We start from the raw sequence: 19,961 nt of genomic DNA on the forward strand, positions 1-19,961 counted from the left end.
AGATAGATAGAACCCTAACAGGGTCAGGGTGGTGGTGGTAGTCCCGTACGCGAGAACTGAAGCATCAAATCAGAACGAGTGGGGCTTTTCACATGAGAATCTGGTGAAATCAACGTGCATTCAATCACCAGGGCCAACCTGGGTTAAGGACTAGGCCACCTTTTTATGTTGGTAATTAGGCCTTCTTTAACCCTTCTATTTTACCATGAGCATCAAACTTACATGAGACCCGACCGACTCTCCGTCAATGGCTACCCATGTTCTCTAGAGAAACTATAGGCCGGAATATGCCTGGGAGCGAGAGGTCTCGCGCTCGATTCCCATCCCATTGCCAGCCGGAACGCACATAGAAAACGGGCATAAGTATATGTTCTATGGCACTGCTTAGAGTTTTGTTTGTCTAGTTGTCTGGATCGAGCTTTTTTTCCTTGCTAGCAATAGTTCTTCCTTTCGATCCATGGGATGGATCCATCGAGAGGGCGTGCTAGATTGATTCATCCACAAGTGCCGAAAGATTAGCCAAGCGAGACCACATTTTGCTTCTGATCGATCGATCTATGGCACAAGGCACGGACTTTGGATGGAAGAGAGCGGACGCCACCGAGAGATGGGACACAGTCGTAGCCATCTAAGCGGGCGAGCGAGCGAGCGATCGAGGAGGGAGCTTTTCTGGCGCGCTCTTCTTTTCCTTCCAGTGGATTCTGATTGATTTCTCTTTGTCTGTCGATTTGGGGGAAGAACAGAGAGGATAGGACGTCCTGAGCGCTTGGAAGGCTTTTTAGAGGTGTGCGCTGTGCCGCTGTGTCAGTCGAGGACGATCGAGATACCGATCGAGATTGATCGATCCATCGCCATCACGCTCGCGCAATAGCCGGAGGAGTATCCGGATCCGAGACCCAGTGGCAGAAATCCCCTGCCATTTGTTCCCTCGATCATCATCTCCCTTTCAGAAGGACAAACCAGCCGCAACTATAAGATCTCGAGCGAAGAACCAGAGCTTTGGGCGATTTCTTTTCGCGCGCTAAGATAATCTCCTCCCTTTGGATCATTGTAGTGGTACCCAACGACAGCCGTGGCAGCCATCGCTGTGGCCTCCCTGCGTGTTCTTGGCTGATTTTGCTGGGTGGATAGACAACACCACCATTTGGTCCCGGCAGCGATCTTCCGGATCGTTTTGTTTTTCTGCTCTGGAGCAAGGTATGGAAGACAGACAAGAACCGATGTGATGATTCGGATTTTTGTTTGGTCTCTAAAGATCTTTCTCTCTTTCACGCAGGGGGTCTCTTTTTCCTCATCTTTCCTCAAAGAGTAAGATCCAGTCGGTCCTTGCATCGCACTTTGTTTTTGTCTCTCTTCCCCGTGAGACGAAATGGGAGCCAAGCGGAGTGATTTCTGGCCGCGACAGCTGATCCGGAGGCTGCTCAAGTCCTCCGGGGATCACGAAGCGCTCAGCTGCTCTTCCGACGAGGTGATGAGCGACTATGAAACTGGTATGCCTTTGTTTTTCTCTTCTCGCTTGTGATCGATGGGAAGTTCTTGCAGATGGGTCTGCTCCTCGCGAAGTCCCGGTGATGCTGGTGCGTGGAATTTCCGAGACGCTCTTCTCGGATCACATCAACATCGAGGAAATCAAGTAAGAAGACGAAGAAAAACTCTGTTTGTTTAATGCCACTCTGTGCTTGATGACCGATCTCCTCGCTTTTGCTCTTCAATGTCTCGCTAGAGTGATGACCGCGACATGGAATGTTGCTGGACGAAGCCCACCCAGCGATCTGGACGTGGAATCGTGGCTGGGCGCCACAACTGAGGAGGAACTAGCCGACATCTACGTGATTGGGTGAGTGATTTTTTCTTTTCTCGAAGTGACCGATGGAAGAAGAAACTCTTCTCTCGTCATCCATCTCGACCGGCAGCTCCCGAGCTCCTACTAAGAAAAATCCCGCTGTGCTCCACCAGGTTCCAAGAGGTAGTCCCGCTAAACGCTGGCAACGTTCTTGGGGGCGAGCACGAGGGCGCCGCCACGATCAAGTGGGACAACCTCATCAGCCGCGCGCTCAATCGCTCCAAATCGCCCATCGTCCCGCCCGCGGCATCGCACCACCGCCGCAGCATCTCGGTGGATCGCGTCAACCTCGCGCTGGTGGCCGATCAAATGATCACCCTCCCACCGCCGGCGGCGGCGCCGCCATCCTCCTCGTGGAAGAACAAGCGGCGATCGTCCAAGAAGAGAAACATGGTGGTGATGCCCACCAACGGCGATGGATGGTTCGCCACCGCGCTGTCGGACGAGGACGAGGCGGCGCTTCCGTCGCAGCAGGGGACGCGATACCTGCGCATTGCGAGCAAACAGATGGTGGGCATCTTCATCTCGGTGTGGGCTCGCGCGGGCATCCAGCCAGCGATCCGCAACATCAAGGTCTCGAGCGTGGGCTGTGGATTGATGGGCTATCTCGGCAACAAGGTGAGAACTCTTGCTTGGCTCTCGTCTTGATCGATAGACTCGGGAGTTTGCATTGCTTGGTTTCTTTCTTCTTTGATTTGCCTGAGTGATCTAGCCTAGCTAGCAAGAGGAGGAGGAAGAACTGACTGTTCTTGGGCAGGGATCAATCGCGGTGAGCTTGTCCGTGCACGAGACGAGCTTTTGCTTCGTGTGCTCGCATCTCACGTCGGGAGAGAGGGAGGGCGACGAGCTGCGCAGGAATGCCGACGTTACGGAGATTCTCCGCCGAACGTGTTTCCATCGCCCAAAGCTCACCTGGCCCGAGATGCCAGAGACAATCATGGGACACGAGTGAGTTCCCTCGAATCCATTCCCCATATCCATATCCTCGCATTCTTCTTCTTCATTCATTCATTCATTGACAAACAAAAAGCACTAACTTTTTCTCCTTTTTCTTTCTGTCTTCTTTCAGTCGGATCATCTGGCTCGGCGACCTCAACTATCGGATAGCTCTGCCGGATGCTCAGACCCGGCTGCTCATTTCCAGACGAGATTGGCAAACGCTTCTGCGGCGCGACCAGGTAACGTGTGCACCGTGCTTTACTTTTCTTCGCGGCCCAGAGCTGGATTTCTTATACTTGTTGTTTGCTCTCGCCTTGCAGCTGAGGACGGAGAAGATGGCAGGGAGAGTTTTCGATGGCTGGCAAGAGGGCTGCATTGAATTCCCGCCAACTTACAAGTACGTGATTAACTCCGACCGATACTCTGGCCTGCTGCTCAAAGCTGGCGAGAAACGAAGAACGCCTGCCTGGTAAGAATGAATCACAGCTCTCATCCGTGGCATGAAAGGAAAGAATATAAACTTTTGTGTGCTACCTGTATATAGGTGCGATCGAATACTTTGGTACGGGAAAGGACTGAGGCAGCTCGAGTACCGGAGATCCGAGTCCAGGTTCTCCGACCACCGCCCCGTGTCCGCAGTTTTCCTAGCCGAGGTGGACGTGTTGGAGGACTCCAAGCTCAAGAGACTGTGGAGCTTCTCCAAGGCGAACGAAAACCTTCTCGCTTTCACGGAGCCGAGCAAGGGCCTCGGCAATCAGCAGCAAAGCAACGACTCTGAGGTGCGTGGAAGTATTCCTTCCAGTCGTTGTTCCTTGTTCTCAGCCTCTCTTTCTTCTTTCTTGGCAGGTTGTATCGGCCATACCTGTGTTCTGAGGTTCAAAACCATTGACAGGCAAAACAAATTAGTTCCTTCCGGAAGTGAAGACCGAAGTGCTCACTCATTCACTCGATCACGTCTTGTACATTCTTCTCTTTTTCTTCTTTCTGTGAAAGGTAGTCTGACCGAGCCGGAAAGCAATGTAAAATATAGCCAGGAGTTCCGGGGCAGCAGTCTTTTTCGAGGGAAGATTTGTTTCTCTCTGGCTGCCTACAACATCCTTGTAATCTGCTCTACTGCCATCTAACACAAGTAGAGTTTAAGAAAGAAAAAGAAAAAAAAAAATGTACCTAGCCTTTCGCTGGTTGCTTCCAGTCTCACAAAAGCTTTCTAGAAGCTGCAAAGAGCAAACAACAACAGTTAATTCGCGAATGATTTTATTTCAAGTATCTGTATGGATCAGTCTCTCTAGGACGAGCTCGAGAACTTTTGGTGCGTCCACGGTCCAGGCCACATCGACATGGGGCCTCCCAACCCACGGATTCAGGCCGTTCCACCTACAGTGACAAGCTCGTTATACTTGGCAACAGAAGTGAGAAAGACATGGAGAAACAACAAACTTCTTAAGTCCCATGTCGAACAGTGTGTACCCCCTACAAACTCCCAAAGTTTCCACCCGCAAGGCTCCGGATTTATAGGAAAAGTAGGATGGTGCGATCAGAGCAGCCAAACACGTAGGGCCATGAACATATATGCCTGCGAATGCCGTCTGGTTTGAGAACAAACAAGAATAGCTTTTACCATCGAAGAGATCCGACTTCTTGTGCCATTCTCTGTAGAATTTGCACATCTCGTGCAGAGACCTTTTAGATTCCGTTGAGGAGTCACTCAGCTTGGACAAGTCGCGCCCTGCCAATACGAATGGAGAAAGCTTAGAAACCGTGCAGTGTTTGAACAAAGATAATTTTCCACCGTCCAAAACGACTTGAGTGCTGACGTTGATTCCAATCACGGTGATGCGAGCTCCGGACGAGAAAACCATGTCGGCAGCCTCTGGATCACAAATTACCTGTGTCACGATCAATCAACGCAACATACACACTCTCAAGTACCGTAAGGACTTACATTGGCTTCTGACGCTGGATTCGCGTTTCCACTCGAGAAAAAGGAACCTCCCAGCACAACTACACGAGCGACCAGCTTCACAACACACTCCTCCTTTTGAAACGCCTTCAAGAAAGAGAGAAGAGGCGTCACAAGAGCCACAAGGAAAAAATCTACACCTGGGAGAGATTCGTAAGCGGTCCAAGTGCGACAATTGTGATCTCCCCTGGATACTTCGAGACTGTGTCCACGAGAAAGTCGCATGCACTCATCGCAGATTTTTTCGTGGCTGGGTCTGCCGTGGCAATGTTTCCAAGCCCATCCAGGCCATTTGCAAAGTCTTGAATGTATGGGACTCCTCCCTGCAAAGTCCAGCCTTAAGGTGAGAGAAACAAACAAAAACTTGTCAAGAACTTACTGCCATAGGCTTGATATTTCCTTCCGCGACTGGTACATGTGTCGATCCCATCACTTCAAGCTGGTAGATCGTAGTGTCATATACTTATAGGAGAAAAGAAACAACCAAGGATAAAAGAACAAGGGAAACAAAGAAACCAGATGGAGAGCGTTTCTTGTCACATCGGGAGTGTGGGCGCTTCCAAAGATGGTTGTGATTCCAATCACTTCCACTTCCGGGGAACGAAGAGCCATGATGATCGCCATAGCTGCATCTGAAAACAAACCACAGTATAAAAAAACCAAAGCCCAAACCGAAGAAAAAAGAAAAAAGTAGCTCTTACCGATGCCTGGATCGGCGTCGATAATGATCTTCGTCTTCCTGGATCGCCCAAAAGCAATCCCTTCATCGTCACACCGCTCAGGCATTTGATCGCGCTTTTTAGAACACCATGGGTTAAACCAAAGCCTGTAAATATTTCATTTAACCAGTTTGTTTTTGCGTTTTTCCGTGTCGTCTAACAAAACTTCGGCTCTACAGTAGCTATTCCTTCTGCGGCCTCCGGCGAGGAGGAATTCCCAGCCACAGCTTCATCCCGTCGTAAACCACAAATCCAATCGCCACCGAAGGTACGATCTACAGCGACGAAGATAAAAAATGAAAGAACAGAGAAGGACCCAGCCAGACCTTGAGGTAGTTTATAGTCACACCCGAGAACGTTTGCTTCCAGCCTTGGTTCCGCACCACCGAAGAGAGAGCGTCCAAGGTTCCCTTGAATGCTTTCTCCTGCGTCCCACTCGCGGGTGCTGGCTGGACCTGTGTTTCGAAAAGAAAATCAATCGTCACAAAGCAAGACAACGTTGCTAAAGCTTTACCTGCATCTGCCGCCGAACAACGTCCAAGGGATACGTGAAAGTTTGTCCCACCAGACCCGCCACCGCTCCACACGCGAGTTTCGCGAAGAGAGAGTTTTCGTGCTCGCTAGACAGATGACCTTGCAGGCTTTCGTACAGGTAGAACTTGAGCCCCGCGTAAGGCAGAATTCCATACAGCGTTGGGCCTGGAAATCGAGATTAGAATGAAGGAAGCTCTGGAGGTTGCTGGAGGCTCTTACATAGTCCACGATACAACCCACGGATCCCGCTTTGCCTGTACACCGATTGGAAGACGCTACCAAGATCGCTATAAGTAGCGTGCGGATTTGTCGCCTGCGTGACACAAGAGCGGGAAGTTAAGTATGATGCTACGATGCAGCGACGATGCAACCTGGTAAGCTAATCTGGTACGAGCAAGATCCAAAGGATATGTACAAAGAACAGCGGTACCTCCTGCCAAAGATCCGGCGAAAAGGTGAACGGAAGGCCCGGCAGAGGGACACTTGTCGACTAACCATTGACGGTATCTCTCGTACGTCATGAAATGCAAAGCCGCGTAAGGAACTATCCTTATCACGGCTGCTCCGTTGCCTCTGCCAAAATACACAACGTCAGCTTCACAGCACAGAGAAAAACACTCTCAATAATACATCCATCCAGTCAGCTAAAACATGAAAACTAGGCTTTCAATGCAACATAGATTAAGGAAGCGAGGACAAATCTTTGTCCAGACAAAGCACCTTCGACCAATAATCTATGACTTCCAATCAAACTAGCAGGAAGAAGACTTCTTTTCGTTTTTCTCGGACAAACAGACAGAAGCAAAACAGAAAAGAATCGCGATGCACCTGTAGAGGCCCCAGAAGCCTTCGGTCTTATGAATGTGTCTCAACGATCGCAAAATTCCCATGCTCTGGAAATTGCCAAGCCGGGTCTGCCACAAAAAAAATAAAAAATAAAAAAGTCCTCGTCGATTCCAAAACAAAGAGTGGAAAGAAGAGAAATATTCGCAAGTACCTGGAAAAGAATCTTGACACGCTCCAGAGGCGCCACGGCGGTCTTGGCGAAGCCGCCCGCGATGCCCCCGGCGATGAATTCCCTCATGTAGATCGGCATGGAGTCGCGGAGGAGCACCACGCCCTTGGTGTCGTTGGCGCCATTGAGATTGAGCTCCGCTTGCCCCGTCATGGCGATGGCGCTGGCGTTGGCGCTGTGCCTGCGCCCTCGGCTCCCACATTCGAAGAATTAGGGCTAAAGAGGAGATTTTAGGGATTTTTGCCCTTTGTTTTAGGGTTCTATGGAAGCAGCAGCTCGAAGCGAAGGGAGCACGAGCTCGGCGTCCTCGGAGCCTCAATCCATGCTCGCGCAGGTAGAAGTCCATCTCTCTCATTCTCTCAAGCATCTCTTTCACAGGGGGACGAGCCTCTGATTAGGGCTGCGGAATCCAGAGTCACAGACATTCTCCAGCAGTTTGTGAGAGATGTGGAGGCCCGGATTGCGTCGTCACTCAAGGAGGCGGCCAGCGACGTGGTGTCGCATTTGGGAAAGGAGGCGGCGTCGAGATTAGTCGCTGCCGAGAGGAAGGTGGCGTTTCTGGAGCAGGAGCTCGTCGGCGCCAAGGAGCAAGCCTTGTCGATGCTGCTCCGGCTCAAGCATCACACTGATTCTCAGGTGATGTAGGTAATTCTCGCTAGAAATCCCCGTGCTGTGCTGAAGCTCTTGGAGCTTTTGCTTTTCTTCTTTGCAGATTTTGGATCTCGAGAAGCTCCTCGTGGCTGAGAGGAGACGAGCCGACGATGCCGAGGCCAAAGTCGCGGCTTTGCACGAGACGCTGAGGCGTGCCAAGAGAAAAGGTGGGGGAGAATGTACGAGTGGAAGAGGAGGAGGAGTAAAGCACTCCCACTCTGGAGAGGCGACAGTGAACCAGGAGGAGATGTCCGACAGCCTCGCGCTCATAGCCGGTGTGGCCTGCGACGTGATGCAGCAGCCCAAGAACAACAACGAACAGTCCGACCAAGACAACGATTGTTCTTCGCTCTCGGAAAAGCTGAGAAACTCGGAGGAGCTGGAGGGTGACGAGCGCGAGAGCCCAAGCCACAACGCCAGCGTCGCCGCCAACGTCAGCACACGGAAGAGGAAGAGGAAGTCGAGATCTATTGCGGAGGAGCGGCAGCGGCAGCCCGAGGCCTCGGCGGACGAGCATAAGAGCGAGGACGAGGAGGACAACGACGACGACGACGCCTCGGTCGAGAACGGGGATTCGAGCGAGAGGAAGAGGCCGGCCTCTGCGCGGCAGCAGCGAAACTCCAAGCGGAAGAGCAGGCAGATTTCTACGTCGGAGAAGCTGACCCGGTTGATGGTCGGGAGCAAACGAGCTCGGGGAAAGGCCGGTCGAGCGGACAAGAAATCGGCCTCGGTGCCCGAGTCTTCCTCTCGGGATAGCCGGAGACTAATGCAAGGTGCTCGCCAGGTACACGAAACCAGAACGGTGCTTTAGCTTGGCTGACTTTCGTTTTTCAAGCAGCTCTTCTCCATGGCCGAGAAGAAATGGTGATGGACGAAACAAAGCTCAACTCGCGAGCAGTCAAGAGCAGCTAGAACGAACCCTCTCTAGCGAGGTGGTGGTGGTGTCACTCGTAGAACTTTTGGACGGAGGCCTTTGCTCGCAGCACTTGGGACCTGAATTGAGATGTGGCTTTTGGATTCGAGAGGTACTTGTCGTATACATTTGGATCCGGTTTGAGATGATCATCGTGGACGCCTTCTTCTCCTTCGGCAGCTACACGGTCACAGAAAGCGAGTGAGATGATCGAAGAGAAGAAATCTTTCGGGGCGAGCTTATCGTGATTGGTGCTGCTAAGTTTGTCGAGAGCACCATTGTCACCGTTCTTCGTAGGAGGCGGCGAAGAGCTGTTCTTGGGTCGCGAAGAAAAGCGAATCCCTGTGAATGTGAGAGCACCACCGATCAAGCCACCGCCGCTTCTCGTCGCGATCATTACGAAATGGAAAGTATGAATTGGAGGAGATCGTGGCCGTCCATTCCGCTTCCCTTGCCAAGTGGCAAATCCGACGTGGCTCGTACTTTCAGCTGAATCGGCTAACCACCAGGAGCCCTAAAATTCCGTGGAGGAGCCATGCTACTATCATGGTGCGTGACTTCCCCTCTCTTTTTTCCCTCTTTGATTCTCACAGGGAGGATCTTTCATAGAGTGAAGCTCAAGGGGCATTGAGTCGAATCAATGGCTTGCGGGTATGGAGATTGCTCGATCGCACAGGCATTTCTTATTGGACTTCGACTTGTGTAGGATGTGATTGGAACAATGATTGTAGCAGCGAATGGAAACGTATTGCGAACTACACTGCCTCAGGTAAGAGGAGAGATCAATCACATCCGGATCAAGGAGTTCTCCCACCTTGTGTCTACTAGGATCTGGCTTTCAAGTATGCGACGAAGATCCCGAGCTTGGCAGCCATGGCTCGCAGCGGCGTTCGCGAGCTCGACCCCCAGAATGATCTCCAGATGCTGAGGATAAAGACGCTGCTTCACGAGATAATTGTCATAGCCGAGCCTCTGTTCACGCTCTTGGTGGTCCAGAATTGCAAGGAGAAAGACCCAACGCCCGAGAGCTCTTCTTCACCCGACGAGGACAAAGAATCGTCCAGCGAGTAGCTCGACCGCCTCCACTAGAAGTTTTCTCGAGAAAAAAATGCACCTGTACACTGTTGCTTCATCGTCGTCATGGTTTGGAAATCCTGTAGAGAAAGCCACTCACAATGACGCGAATCAAATCGAAAGCATGTTATTCTTCTCTGGAAGCGGCTGGATCAGAGATTGTTGGTCTAGAGCTTGTCGAAACTCAGCGATCAAATCTCCAGCTCGAGCCAGGCCTTCGAGACGAGGACGCGGTGAGCTCCTATCACCGAGTGTCTTCACTAGAGCGCTCCCGATGATAACTCCGTTGGCCCCCCACTTGGCAATCTACACGAAGTGAGATTAGAGAGTTCTACGAGATGTTGCTCTTGTTCTTGTTCTTACTTGCGTTGCATGCTCGGGTCTTGAGATCCCAAACCCAACAGCGATGGGAATGTCGGTAAGCTGTGGCAGGTACACTCGAATTAGCACGAAGAACTCCGGCACTGTGGATAGCAAACCTCTTTCAACTCCTTCAGAAGGAGCTCGACTTGGCCGTTGACAGTGGGACGAGGCCCAGTTTGTCCGGTGGAGCTCACCTGGATTGCATCATGAGATGTTACACACAAGATTTAAGTAAGAAAAGTCGAAGAGCTCACCTGATAAATGAAGCCCCGTGAGAGTGCCGCTATCTCTTGCAACCTTCTCCTGGAACTCGTGGGTGTAGCCAACAGTACCTGTCCCAAATCCAAAGTGATTCATGAGTTCCAACTTCCAAAGCAAGGTTCTAAAAGATTCTAGTGTAAATGTTTCTCACGAGCTCAATGTCGTAGTCTGCGGCTAGCAGAGCAAACGCCCGAGTTTCTTCGGCTGGAAGATCCGGAACGATAAGGCCTGAAGAATCTCCAAGATGTAAAATTCGTTGCGATGAACGAGAGGTTTCATACCAGAAACATCAGCTGCCTTGATGTCTCGAAAGAAACGTTGAGCACCACACTCGCTTATGGTCTCAAAGTACGTCAATAAAACCAGTGGCGAAGACAGCGTCGGTGCAACCTCGCAGACCATGGACAGAACAGAGTCTAGATTCGTGCCGTTTTCCATCGACTTCGTAACCGAATTCTGGATGAACCATTGACAAAGAGAGAAAAAAACATTAGAAAAAGAAATAGAGAAGAACGATGATTGTAGAAATCTTACGCGTATTATTGGACCGTCAGCGAAAGGATTTGAGCAAGGGATTCCAAGCTCGATCACATCGGCACCTCCGGCAGCTAGCAGCCGGAGTGCGTCGGCAGTAGTATCAAGACTTGGGCAGCCAGCGGTGAGGTATGGCATCAAAGCCCGCTGCAAGGAAACACAACAATGGGGCTTTTCAGCCAACATTTTAAGCACTCCTACCTTGTTCTTCATTTGAAGTTGTGAAAGCTTCAAGCCCACTTTTCCCAGTTTTCTATGATCATCGATTGCAATGCCATGGGCATGGGGAGCACAAGAAGGTAAGGTTAGCAAATCCATCAAATGTTTGTGCATATATTCTTTCGATAAGCTCTTCTTATAAAGTGTGAGGCTTGTTACTGTATTAGAACGTACACGAGACTTGTTACCAAAGCAAACGTGGAAAATATGAAACAATATGGCTGTTGAAGTTTCAACACGCAATTGAAAACTGATGGATGGACATATCATTGGGCCATATGTGAAAATGATAAGTCATTTTCATCGAGAGCAATAAGAAAGTTTTGGTATATTTGAATAGCACCAACCAATCCCACAATTGTGAACATTCTTTTGTCTCCTTATATATGGTGATCATTTTGTTATTAACACTTGCCCCACCACATATGGTATATATGACAATCAATTTGTTATTAACACTTGCCCCAAGAGGAAACCTATATAGCACCAGGATTAGGATTGGCTTCTTTTTAGGTGAAGACTTAATTTATAAACTTTCTTAAACCTTTTCTAGCATATCCTTTTTTATTCTATCATCTAATAGTTGATATGCAATAAGATTAATCTTATGTTTATGAATTATAAACATGCTTATAATTATAAATTTTATTTGATCAATTGAATTAATAAGTAATAATAACACTACTATTAAGCAAACCAAGCATTGCTACATACAATGCATAGCAATTTATTTTCATTTATGATCATGCATAAACATGCATTTTTATCTTGCCATATATGCATATTTTTCCACCTCAATGCCATGTATGGAATTACAGCTCAACTTCAATGCCACAAAGCTAAGTATACCCCCACTCTTAGGACATTTAAATATTAATATCCAATACTGATATATTTAATCACTAATAAAAGTTAGATTAAGGAACAATTCTGATGCCACATTATAAATGACTAATTTTTTATTCTAATTTAATTATTTAACCACACTTTTGACCCTATAAAGGAGTCTCACTCACAACCTTTATAATTCCTCATTCCAACTTGGGGACTTGCTAGCCTCCGAAGGGTGACTTCAAAGTAACACCATCTTTACACTTGGTTTAAGTGCTTTATGTGTCCCATTACGCTATAAACACCCAAAAGTATCCTTGATATATCACATATTCATAATTTATAAACTTTTTAAAACTTATATTCACTCTAGCTTTGGACTCTTTAGTAGTTATATCATTACCCATTATATAGATGTAAACTTCTTTGATCACACTAGCCTTTCCTGGCTAAACTAGTTCCATTAAAATTCAACTTCCATACTCTCCCTATTATACTTTTGGAACCCACTTAGAAGATAATTACTTTTGTGAGGGCCAAGTGTACGGTTACGATGCCGTATACTAATATTAGCGTAGTGGGATTTTGGTAGCCGTCGGATTGGTTTCAATCTGGACCACTCACTCCTGTATATAAGCTAGGGTTTTTGGGCCAATTGATATGCACATTTCTATATTCCCTTTCCATATTCCAAGCACTCACATTGGTGGAGTTGAAGGGCACCTTTGATTGCCCCTGAGGAGTGCTTGAATTTGGGATTTTGTTTTAGATCTAGCTTTTGCATTGTTTAGATCTAGCTTTTTCCATTTCCTTTCTTTTGTTCTTTCTTTTCAGGGTTTTGGTTTAGATCTAGCTTTTTGCATTGTCTAGATCTACCATTTCCTTCTAGCTTTTTGTCATTTCTCTTCTTTTGCTCTTTCTTTTTTTTCGTTCATCTTCATGGCAGATCAGCAATCTCCTCCTTTGATTCTAGAGCAGTAGTTGGTACAATTGCTTGATGCTATGCGCTTGCAATTGAACAGCCAAACTCAGTTAATGGCGGCGTTCACGGCACGTGGTACAACTCCTCCTCCTCTTGGTGCCAATCCTCGCATTCGGCCAGAGTTCTTTCGTGGGAATCCTGGGGATGATGTGTACCATTGGTTCGATCACTTCATGGTGATTGCCACATATCATTCTTGGGATGATGCTCGACGGTTGCGTGAGTTTCCCACGTGTCTCCAAGGGACGACATTGCAGTAGTACAATGGTTTGAGCGCAACCACTCGTGGGGATTGGAGTGTTCTCCCGGACGTCTTCAAACGCGCCTTTGGACATGCCGATGATTGTGATGATGCTTTCCAACAATTGCATCATCTTCGCTAAGGGCCATCTGAGTCGGTGATACAATTTGGCGTTTGTTTCCGAAGTCTTTTGCTTCGTGCGGAGCCAAATATGTTGGAGCGGATCAAGCTAGGAATGTTGTGTCCAGCACTTCATCAAGATCTTGTCGGCCTTGTGCATGCACTTGCTCCTGCCACCCTTGACGATGCTCTTCGCTTGGCACAACGTTATGAGACATTGCCTTTTCCACTTCTCGCTGCACGTCCTTCCGCTCCACTTCCTATGGGTGATTGGTCCTGTTCCAATGGAGGTTGATGCTGCTGCTACTCGAGTCCAAGGACAAGCGCGAGGACGTGGTCGTGGCCGTAATGTTCGCTGTTGGGCGTGTGATGAAGTTGGTCATACTTATCAGCGTTGCCATCGTTTTCCGGATTGGCGACCTCCATTTCCTGGGTGGAGACCTTGGCATCAGCAACGTCCCGTGGGTGCTGCTGCAGTGGAAGGTCTAGACACCGAGATGCATCCGGGAAACGAGGAGTCGTGCGAGTAACGGAGGGACCTTGCGAGAATAAATCAGTGACCCCTCCATCTTTCTTTCGAGAGTATCATCAAGGGGTTCACTCGGCACCAGTTCATCCAGTGTTTACTTTCCAAGCTCATTTTTATAACAAGAGGTCTCCTATTATTCTCTCTGTGTTGGTTGATACAGGTTCGAGTTTATCTTCTATTGCTTGACCTGTTGCCACACGTTGTCGTCTACACTTGTGTCGTGCGGCAGAACCAGTTTTCATTCTTTATGGCAATGGCCGTACACATGTATGTGCACGGGATGAGGTGGACCTGGTTGTGCGTGTGGGCGATCTCGAGCTTGAGTTGCAGTCGTTGTGGGTGGTGCCGAGTCAAGCTTTTGACCTCATTCTTGGTATGGATTGGTTGCAGCGCAATCATGCTAAGTGTGACTTTGAGGCTTCTCCCCTTTGTCTCATACTTCCTTATGTTTCATCCATTCCTCTCACTTCCATACCTCTTCGTCCCTCTACTTCTACCTTTGCTTCCATTACTTTTGTTCCCCCACTCTTTCCTTCTGTGTTTCCATCTTGTTCTACTTTTCCCTTTTCCGATCCCTCCGACGATCTTTGTGTTGCAGCAGTTGACTAGCTCATGAAGGAGTATTCTGATCTCTTTGAATTTGACCTATCGTCTAGGGCCAAGATTGCCACACGTCATCCGATTCCAACCGGGGATGCTCGTCCAATCAAGGTTCCTGTTCGTCGTCAGTCACCTAAGGAGATCAAGATTTTATGAGCAAACGTCAAGGAAATGCTGGAGAAGGGTGTTATTCGGAAGTCGCAGAGTCCTTGGGCATATGAACCTCATCTTGTGACGAAGCCTGATGGGAGTATTCGTTTCTGCATCGACTATCGTCCGTTAAACGAAGTGACGATCCCAGATGTGTATCCTCTTCCTCACCCTGCTGATCTCTTGGATCGTCTAGGGCGAAGTCGTTGGTTCACCAAGCTAGATCTTGCTTCTGGGTATTGGCAAGTACCGATGGCCGGAGAAAATATTCCTAAGACTGCTTTTCATACACCATTTGGTTTGTATGAGTTCTTGGTGATGCTGTTTGGTTTGAACAATGCTCCAACAACTTTCCAGCAGATGATGGACGAGGTTCTTTGCGATATGCCGGAGGTGACTGCTAACTTCATTGATGATGTCTTGATCCACTCGGAGGGGACGTGGGAGGAGCACGTTCGTGATGTTTGTAAAGTGTTGGATCGGCTACGCGATGTTGGTTTAAAGTTGAAGCGGTCAAAGTTTGGGTCCAAGGACACAACTTATCTTGGGTACTGTATTTCTCGTGAGGGTTTGCAAGTTGATCCTGACAAACTTGTGGCTGTTCTAAAGTTCCCTACTCCGACGTGTGTGAATGATGTGCAGCGCTATTTGGGTAAAGTGCAGTATCTTGGTCGTTTTGTGGATCATCTTTCCGATCGCACTACACCATTGCAAGCGTTGCTGAAGTCATCAATGTCATCTTTCATTTGGTCTCCGGATTGTGAGCGGGCGTTCATGGATCTCAAAGAGCTATTGACGACTCCTCCGGTTTTGGCGTATCCTGACTACACTCGACCTTTTATTTTGCGCGTGGATGCTTCTGACATTGGTCTTGGAGGTGTGTTGATGCAAGAGAGCTCGAGTGTGCCTGGTCAGCGCCATCCCATTGCATACATAAGCCGTATATTACAACCAGCAGAGATGAACTACTCCACGACGGAGAAGAAGTGTTTAGCAACAGTCTGGGGTTTCGAGAAACTTCATGCATATCTACATGGTTCTCAGACATTACTTGAAGGTGACCATGTTGCTGTTACTTCATTATTGAAGCGGAAGAACCTAGTTGGTCGTACGGCTTGATGGGCTTTGAAGCTTCAGATATATGATTTCGATGTTGTTCATCGCCCAGAGAGTTCTATGGCTGATGCTGATGCCCTTTCTCGAGCTCCTCTTCCTTCTCCACTCACTTCTCATGTTTCTGACGAACCTGTTGTTCCAGCATTTGTGGATTTTCTAGATGAAGATTCTGTGCCATTGGAGGTTGCTGTCCTTGATGTTCAGTGTCCACAGGGCACAGAGCAAGATCTACCTTCTCTTGATGAGGTTCGCGAGGCTCAAAAGATTGAGCCGTGGATTTGAAGGCTTCGAGATGGGTTTGAGAATCCTGCATCACTTGCTGATGACTTGCCTTTCTGGCATTTACATTCTCAATATCGTCTTGAAGATGGCCTTCTTTATTTTGTGGGGACGGATCCTGATGATCATTTACGGCTGGTGGTGCCTTCGGTGTTTATTCCGTGGTTTCTCCATGCCTACCATGATTCTCCTGTTCTAGGTGGGCATATGGGACACCGTCGTGTCACCGAGAAGCTGCGCAGGTCTTTCTATTGGCCGGAGATGTGACGTGATATTATCCGGTATGTGCGTAGCTGCATTTGGTGCCAAGCTCGTAATACTCCCCCTCGTGCTGCGGAAGGACGGTTGGAGTCAATTGCGGTTTCCCGTCCGTTTGAGTTAGTGGCGTTTGATCTTATAGGACCTTTTCCACAGTCGACTGTTGGCAATGAGTATGTTATTATTGCTTCTGACTACTTGACTCGTTGGGTGGAAGTTGGTGCTCTTGCTAGCGCCTCTGCAACTGCTGTTGGATATTTCCTCCTCAATCGAGTGGTGTTCCAACATTCTTGTCCAGAGCGGATTCTTTCAGATAATGGTCCCGCATTTATGGCTGAGGTATTTCATGTTTTGACATCTCGGTTGGGGATACGCCACACTTTTACGAGTGCTTATCATCCACAATCAGACGGTCTGGTGGAACGGCTTGTTCGGACATTCAAAGGGATGATTGCGAAGTATGTGAACTTTCAGCATTCAGATTGGGATGGTTATTTGCCGTCTCTTCGGTATGCATATGTTACAGGGGTGCAGAGTTCTGTTGGTGCTTCACCATATAAACTCCTATATGGTCATGATCCAATATTACCAACGGAGCTGGGTTTACCTTCGCGATTGCCACGAGCTGCCGATGCTAAATCATGGGATCAATATTTGACGAGCATTCTTCTACTTGTCCGAGCAGAGTCTGCCGAACACTTAGGCCGCGTACAAGTGGGACAACAACGGCACTACAACTCCCATCATCGTCCACCTGCGGAGTACAAAGTGGATGATTTGGTGTTAGTCCGTTTTCCCCATCTTACAGTACGTGGTTTATCTAAGGGGCTTCTTGCGCAATGGAAAGGACCGTATCAGGTGTTGCGGCAAGTTGGACCACAAGTTTATGAGGTTCGGCATGACGTTCAGCAGGCCGATCCTCCAGAGATTGTGCATGTGCAGTGGCTGAAACGCTTCGTACAAAGGGATCAGGAGGAGTTAATACCACCTACAGATCCACCGATGCCTCCTCCTGACGTTCCTCTGGATCCTGGCCCATCTTCAAGAGAACCCTGATGGTCTTCCATTATCCCGAGAGGAGGGGATGATGTGAGGGCCAAGTGTACAGTTACGATGCCGTATACTAATATTAGCGTAGTGGGATTTTGGTAGCCGTCGGATTGGTTTCAATCTGGACCACTCGCTCCTGTATATAAGTTAGGGTTTTTGGGCTAATTGATATGCACATTTCTATATTCCCTTTCCATATTCCAAGCACTCACACTTTGTTTTCATTGCATTTATATTAATATTCATATTTAGTCTTGGACTGATACTTAGGGCCAAATTGGTTCTACTAAAGTTCAACCCTATACTCCCTATTATACCTTTGGAACCCCCACTTAGAAGATAATTGCTTTGGTTTTCACTACATGAGTTGTATTAGTATTCAGACTTATCATATTTAGACTTGATCTTGGTCTTGGCCTCCATTTCAAACTTGGTCCTGATCGTTGATTAATCACTTCATACTCATTCCTTGAGCACTTCTTTAGGTTTTCAAATCAAAACTTTTAGTTTAAATATGTTATGTTAGTTGGATTTCCTCTTTGGCCACTGCCACATAGCCCACTTTTGGCTCCTTAAGTATTTGAAGACCCTTACCTAATTAAGAAAGGGGGTGCACTCTTATTCATAGATTTTTATTTGAACCTTTATAAATCATTTCTCAAATCGTTATCTTTAGTTACTTACAATTATGTAAAATTTATTTGTTAGTGATTTTACATTGTATATGAAGCTCTTTATTCACCATTTACATAGAGACTCCTCCTCCATCTCCTTACATTGCACTTCCTTGCATGAAAACACCTCTTCCATCTCCTTGTGTTACATCTCCTCTTCTATCTTCTCGTGTTGTAATATATAGTAGCTCTGCTTATTGCATAAGAAACAACAAGCCTTAACCAACAATCTGATCCAACCCTTAAATCTCACAACACAAGAATAATGCTTGGATAGCACAACATACCTAAAACACAAAGGAATGAGATATCACCTATGCATAAAAAACTCTTGCCTAAACCTTGATCAATGCATGCTCTTACTCTTCAAATGCCCATGTCATGTATCTAGATAGCACACACAAAAGAACAAAAGTTTATATATAAAGAGGTTTCCCCCAAACCATGGTCAATATATGCTCCTACTCTTTGTCGCACCCAATATTGTGGGAAAGTTGTCACTCTCAACTATATAGGAAGGAAGAGTGCAATATAAAAGATAAAAAATCCCTTGCTAGATTTTATATGACATTTGTATCACATGTTTAAGTGCAATAGAAATATAATATGCATACTGATGTAGTAGAACCCAATATTGACATGGCAAGACCCTATGCTATACTTATGCACTCCAAATCATGTTTTAGTCCCTGAATAAAATGTAGTAATAATTATCTTTATAATGTGACATGAGTGTTTACTTTATGTATACCTTTACTCTATCTTATGTTTTATTGTATATTAAGGTACCAAACTTGTCCGTTACAAATTAATTGCCATACATATAGACATTTGTGAACACAAACTCTTTTTATCTTCTTAGTGACACTATTCTTATTCTTAGAAACAACATTCTATTATCTATTAAATTTCTTACACTTTGAGATTAAAAGGTCCTTGGTTCAAACCTAGACTAAAACATACAACAGAGACTTAATTTTTTCAAGAATGTCATAAACATTTTTATTACATTCCTGTAGGAAGAATGGAGTGAGTTTAACCTTTGATGTAGTATCGAATGAGAATGAAAGTTATGATTTTATGTATTATGTTGCAATTGATTGTAAAACATGGGTATGAAATCTTCTTTATGGGCTTCATTACATTTTTATTTGTTAAGCCACTTGTTTTTTAGATTGTAAGTATTTTCTTTCTCATCAAGGTATGGTGCCATTACTACATCAATCCTATATATAAATCATTGTTGTGCTGAAGACTAAAAATAAAAGAATGTGTTGGTTTCTTTTGTTTTTCATAGATATGTTTTATTTATGTGAATGGATGTCTCAAGAAATTTCAACCTATGATCACCTAAGCTTTCCTTGATAATGATCAGCCACTCCACTTCTTAGTTGCTTCATCTTAAAAGCAAAATCTAAAAGGTCAATTGCACAACAATAATGCTGCTTGATGGGCTAGATAATAAATTAATGATCATACAATTGTAAAACACTTGAGATGGAAGATTATTGAGTAGACCAATGATAAAAAAATGTAATGAAAATTCTGATTAAAATGATGAAAGTTATTAATTTCTAGAGGAGTTTGATGGTAATAGAGATTGTTATAAACATTCTAGCATGATGAAAAATAAAAATTAATTTCAATCAGTTTATTCAAACTTATTTGGACCTCCTAAGTGGCTAAATTTTATTTTGTCCTTTTTGTTGGCAAAAATGCTCTTAGTAAAAGAATTATCATCCCAATATAATATTTTTCTTGAGTTTCTTTTTGACAAGCTAGATTTTGTCAAAAACAAAAAAATAAAGACCCATTAAGAGAAATACTTGTTAATTATTAGTTGTGTTTATTTTTGTGACTTGCAAGGTGGTCTATAATTAATTTTAGTTACTTTTTATTAGTTGTGAGATCAATTAAAAGCTATTGCATATTGGTAAGTGGTATTAGTGAGTGTCAAAGATATTACTAGTAATCTTGAAACTCAACTAGTGTTGTTGAACTTCTTAGATTACTAATTTATCACTAGCTCAAAAATATCATTCCACAAAAAACATAGGTTACAAGTTTTATGTGGTGATTAAAAGATGTGTTGTAAGGATCTATGCA

At 46.3% G+C, this 19,961-nt stretch overlaps 6 protein-coding genes across 8 annotated transcripts; 3 read left to right on the forward strand and 3 right to left on the reverse strand.

Moving 5' to 3' along the window:
- Positions 1-384: 384 nt before the first annotated feature.
- On the forward strand, positions 385-3,966 carry LOC9645031 (type IV inositol polyphosphate 5-phosphatase 7). 3 transcript variants are annotated; one of them, XM_002984124.2, is made up of 9 exons: positions 385-1,197; positions 1,277-1,490; positions 1,543-1,633; positions 1,724-1,837; positions 1,957-2,461; positions 2,601-2,791; positions 2,913-3,021; positions 3,103-3,251; positions 3,327-3,966. In XM_002984124.2, exons 2-9 carry the CDS (start codon positions 1,370-1,372, stop codon positions 3,904-3,906), a joined length of 1,860 nt encoding a protein of 619 aa, XP_002984170.2. In that variant the 5' UTR covers positions 385-1,197; positions 1,277-1,369; the 3' UTR covers positions 3,907-3,966. The 3 variants fall into 3 exon arrangements, with proteins under 3 accessions (XP_002984170.2, XP_024545045.1, XP_024545043.1); XM_024689277.1 differs by having other exon boundaries at positions 2,913-3,251; positions 3,327-3,561; positions 3,629-3,756; XM_024689275.1 differs by having other exon boundaries at positions 2,913-3,251.
- A 53-nt stretch (positions 3,967-4,019) lies between these two features.
- LOC9645032 (uridine nucleosidase 1) lies at positions 4,020-5,529 on the reverse strand. Its single transcript, XM_002984237.2, has 9 exons — positions 5,444-5,529; positions 5,259-5,374; positions 5,122-5,181; positions 4,883-5,065; positions 4,725-4,829; positions 4,572-4,668; positions 4,401-4,508; positions 4,220-4,355; positions 4,020-4,156 (listed from the first exon to the last, which is right to left on the reverse strand). The coding sequence occupies exons 1-9, from the start codon at positions 5,526-5,528 to the stop codon at positions 4,042-4,044; spliced, it is 1,005 nt and encodes a 334-aa protein (XP_002984283.1). The 5' UTR covers position 5,529; the 3' UTR covers positions 4,020-4,041.
- A 27-nt stretch (positions 5,530-5,556) lies between these two features.
- LOC9643923 (mitochondrial carrier protein CoAc1) lies at positions 5,557-7,236 on the reverse strand. The gene is made up of 7 exons (XM_002984238.2): positions 6,993-7,236; positions 6,824-6,909; positions 6,367-6,568; positions 6,215-6,308; positions 5,976-6,160; positions 5,788-5,916; positions 5,557-5,736 (listed from the first exon to the last, which is right to left on the reverse strand). The coding sequence occupies exons 1-7, from the start codon at positions 7,161-7,163 to the stop codon at positions 5,644-5,646; spliced, it is 960 nt and encodes a 319-aa protein (XP_002984284.1). The 5' UTR covers positions 7,164-7,236; the 3' UTR covers positions 5,557-5,643.
- A 1-nt stretch (position 7,237) lies between these two features.
- Positions 7,238-8,685, forward strand: LOC9643924 (G patch domain-containing protein 8). The gene is made up of 4 exons (XM_024689278.1): positions 7,238-7,344; positions 7,389-7,646; positions 7,723-8,445; positions 8,500-8,685. Exons 1-4 carry the CDS (start codon positions 7,273-7,275, stop codon positions 8,527-8,529), a joined length of 1,083 nt encoding a protein of 360 aa, XP_024545046.1. The 5' UTR covers positions 7,238-7,272; the 3' UTR covers positions 8,530-8,685.
- Positions 8,686-9,054: 369 nt separating this feature from the next.
- Positions 9,055-9,747, forward strand: LOC9645033 (dynein light chain roadblock-type 2). The gene is made up of 4 exons (XM_002984126.2): positions 9,055-9,123; positions 9,184-9,225; positions 9,281-9,343; positions 9,403-9,747. The coding sequence occupies exons 1-4, from the start codon at positions 9,121-9,123 to the stop codon at positions 9,643-9,645; spliced, it is 351 nt and encodes a 116-aa protein (XP_002984172.2). The 5' UTR covers positions 9,055-9,120; the 3' UTR covers positions 9,646-9,747.
- A 1-nt stretch (position 9,748) lies between these two features.
- On the reverse strand, positions 9,749-11,124 carry LOC9645034 (tryptophan synthase alpha chain). The gene is made up of 8 exons (XM_002984239.2): positions 11,008-11,124; positions 10,807-10,953; positions 10,554-10,728; positions 10,424-10,500; positions 10,266-10,343; positions 10,128-10,205; positions 10,012-10,071; positions 9,749-9,954 (listed from the first exon to the last, which is right to left on the reverse strand). The coding sequence occupies exons 1-8, from the start codon at positions 11,122-11,124 to the stop codon at positions 9,760-9,762; spliced, it is 927 nt and encodes a 308-aa protein (XP_002984285.2). The 3' UTR covers positions 9,749-9,759.
- Positions 11,125-19,961: the final 8,837 nt, after the last annotated feature.

The sequence above is a fragment of the Selaginella moellendorffii genome, unplaced genomic scaffold (genome assembly GCF_000143415.4).
Source record: "Selaginella moellendorffii unplaced genomic scaffold, v1.0 SELMOscaffold_61, whole genome shotgun sequence".
NCBI classification, from domain to species: Eukaryota; Viridiplantae; Streptophyta; class Lycopodiopsida; order Selaginellales; family Selaginellaceae; genus Selaginella; species Selaginella moellendorffii.

Excerpts from the sequence above, each read along its gene's own strand:
- LOC9645032 (XM_002984237.2), bottom strand. The coding sequence starts at position 5,528 with ATGCCTGAGCGGTGTGACGATGAAGGGATTGCTTTTGGGCGATCCAGG. Across the intron at positions 4,509-4,571 it reads CACTCAAGTCGTTTTGGACG|GGCGCGACTTGTCCAAGCTG; the intron begins GTGGAAAATTAT and ends TCGTATTGGCAG. Across the intron at positions 4,157-4,219 it reads TTCGACATGGGACTTAAGAA|GTGGAACGGCCTGAATCCGT; the intron begins GTTTGTTGTTTC and ends TTGTCACTGTAG.
- LOC9645034 (XM_002984239.2), bottom strand. The coding sequence starts at position 11,124 with ATGGATTTGCTAACCTTACCTTCTTGTGCTCCCCATGCCCATGGCATT. Across the intron at positions 10,954-11,007 it reads AACTTCAAATGAAGAACAAG|CGGGCTTTGATGCCATACCT; the intron begins GTAGGAGTGCTT and ends GTTTCCTTGCAG. Across the intron at positions 9,955-10,011 it reads GACCCGAGCATGCAACGCAA|ATTGCCAAGTGGGGGGCCAA; the intron begins GTAAGAACAAGA and ends CACTTCGTGTAG.
- LOC9645033 (XM_002984126.2), top strand. Across the intron at positions 9,226-9,280 it reads GTCGAATCAATGGCTTGCGG|GATGTGATTGGAACAATGAT; the intron begins GTATGGAGATTG and ends CGACTTGTGTAG. Across the intron at positions 9,344-9,402 it reads TGCGAACTACACTGCCTCAG|GATCTGGCTTTCAAGTATGC; the intron begins GTAAGAGGAGAG and ends TGTGTCTACTAG.
- LOC9645031 (XM_024689275.1), top strand. The coding sequence starts at position 1,370 with ATGGGAGCCAAGCGGAGTGATTTCTGGCCGCGACAGCTGATCCGGAGG. Across the intron at positions 1,634-1,723 it reads ATCAACATCGAGGAAATCAA|AGTGATGACCGCGACATGGA; the intron begins GTAAGAAGACGA and ends ATGTCTCGCTAG. Across the intron at positions 1,838-1,956 it reads GCCGACATCTACGTGATTGG|GTTCCAAGAGGTAGTCCCGC; the intron begins GTGAGTGATTTT and ends GTGCTCCACCAG.
- LOC9643924 (XM_024689278.1), top strand. The coding sequence starts at position 7,273 with ATGGAAGCAGCAGCTCGAAGCGAAGGGAGCACGAGCTCGGCGTCCTCG. Across the intron at positions 7,647-7,722 it reads AGCATCACACTGATTCTCAG|ATTTTGGATCTCGAGAAGCT; the intron begins GTGATGTAGGTA and ends TCTTCTTTGCAG. Across the intron at positions 8,446-8,499 it reads TAATGCAAGGTGCTCGCCAG|CTCTTCTCCATGGCCGAGAA; the intron begins GTACACGAAACC and ends TTTTTCAAGCAG.
- LOC9643923 (XM_002984238.2), bottom strand. The coding sequence starts at position 7,163 with ATGACGGGGCAAGCGGAGCTCAATCTCAATGGCGCCAACGACACCAAG. Across the intron at positions 6,161-6,214 it reads TGGGTTGTATCGTGGACTAT|GCCCAACGCTGTATGGAATT; the intron begins GTAAGAGCCTCC and ends CTCGATTTCCAG. Across the intron at positions 5,917-5,975 it reads TTGTTCGGCGGCAGATGCAG|GTCCAGCCAGCACCCGCGAG; the intron begins GTAAAGCTTTAG and ends TTCGAAACACAG.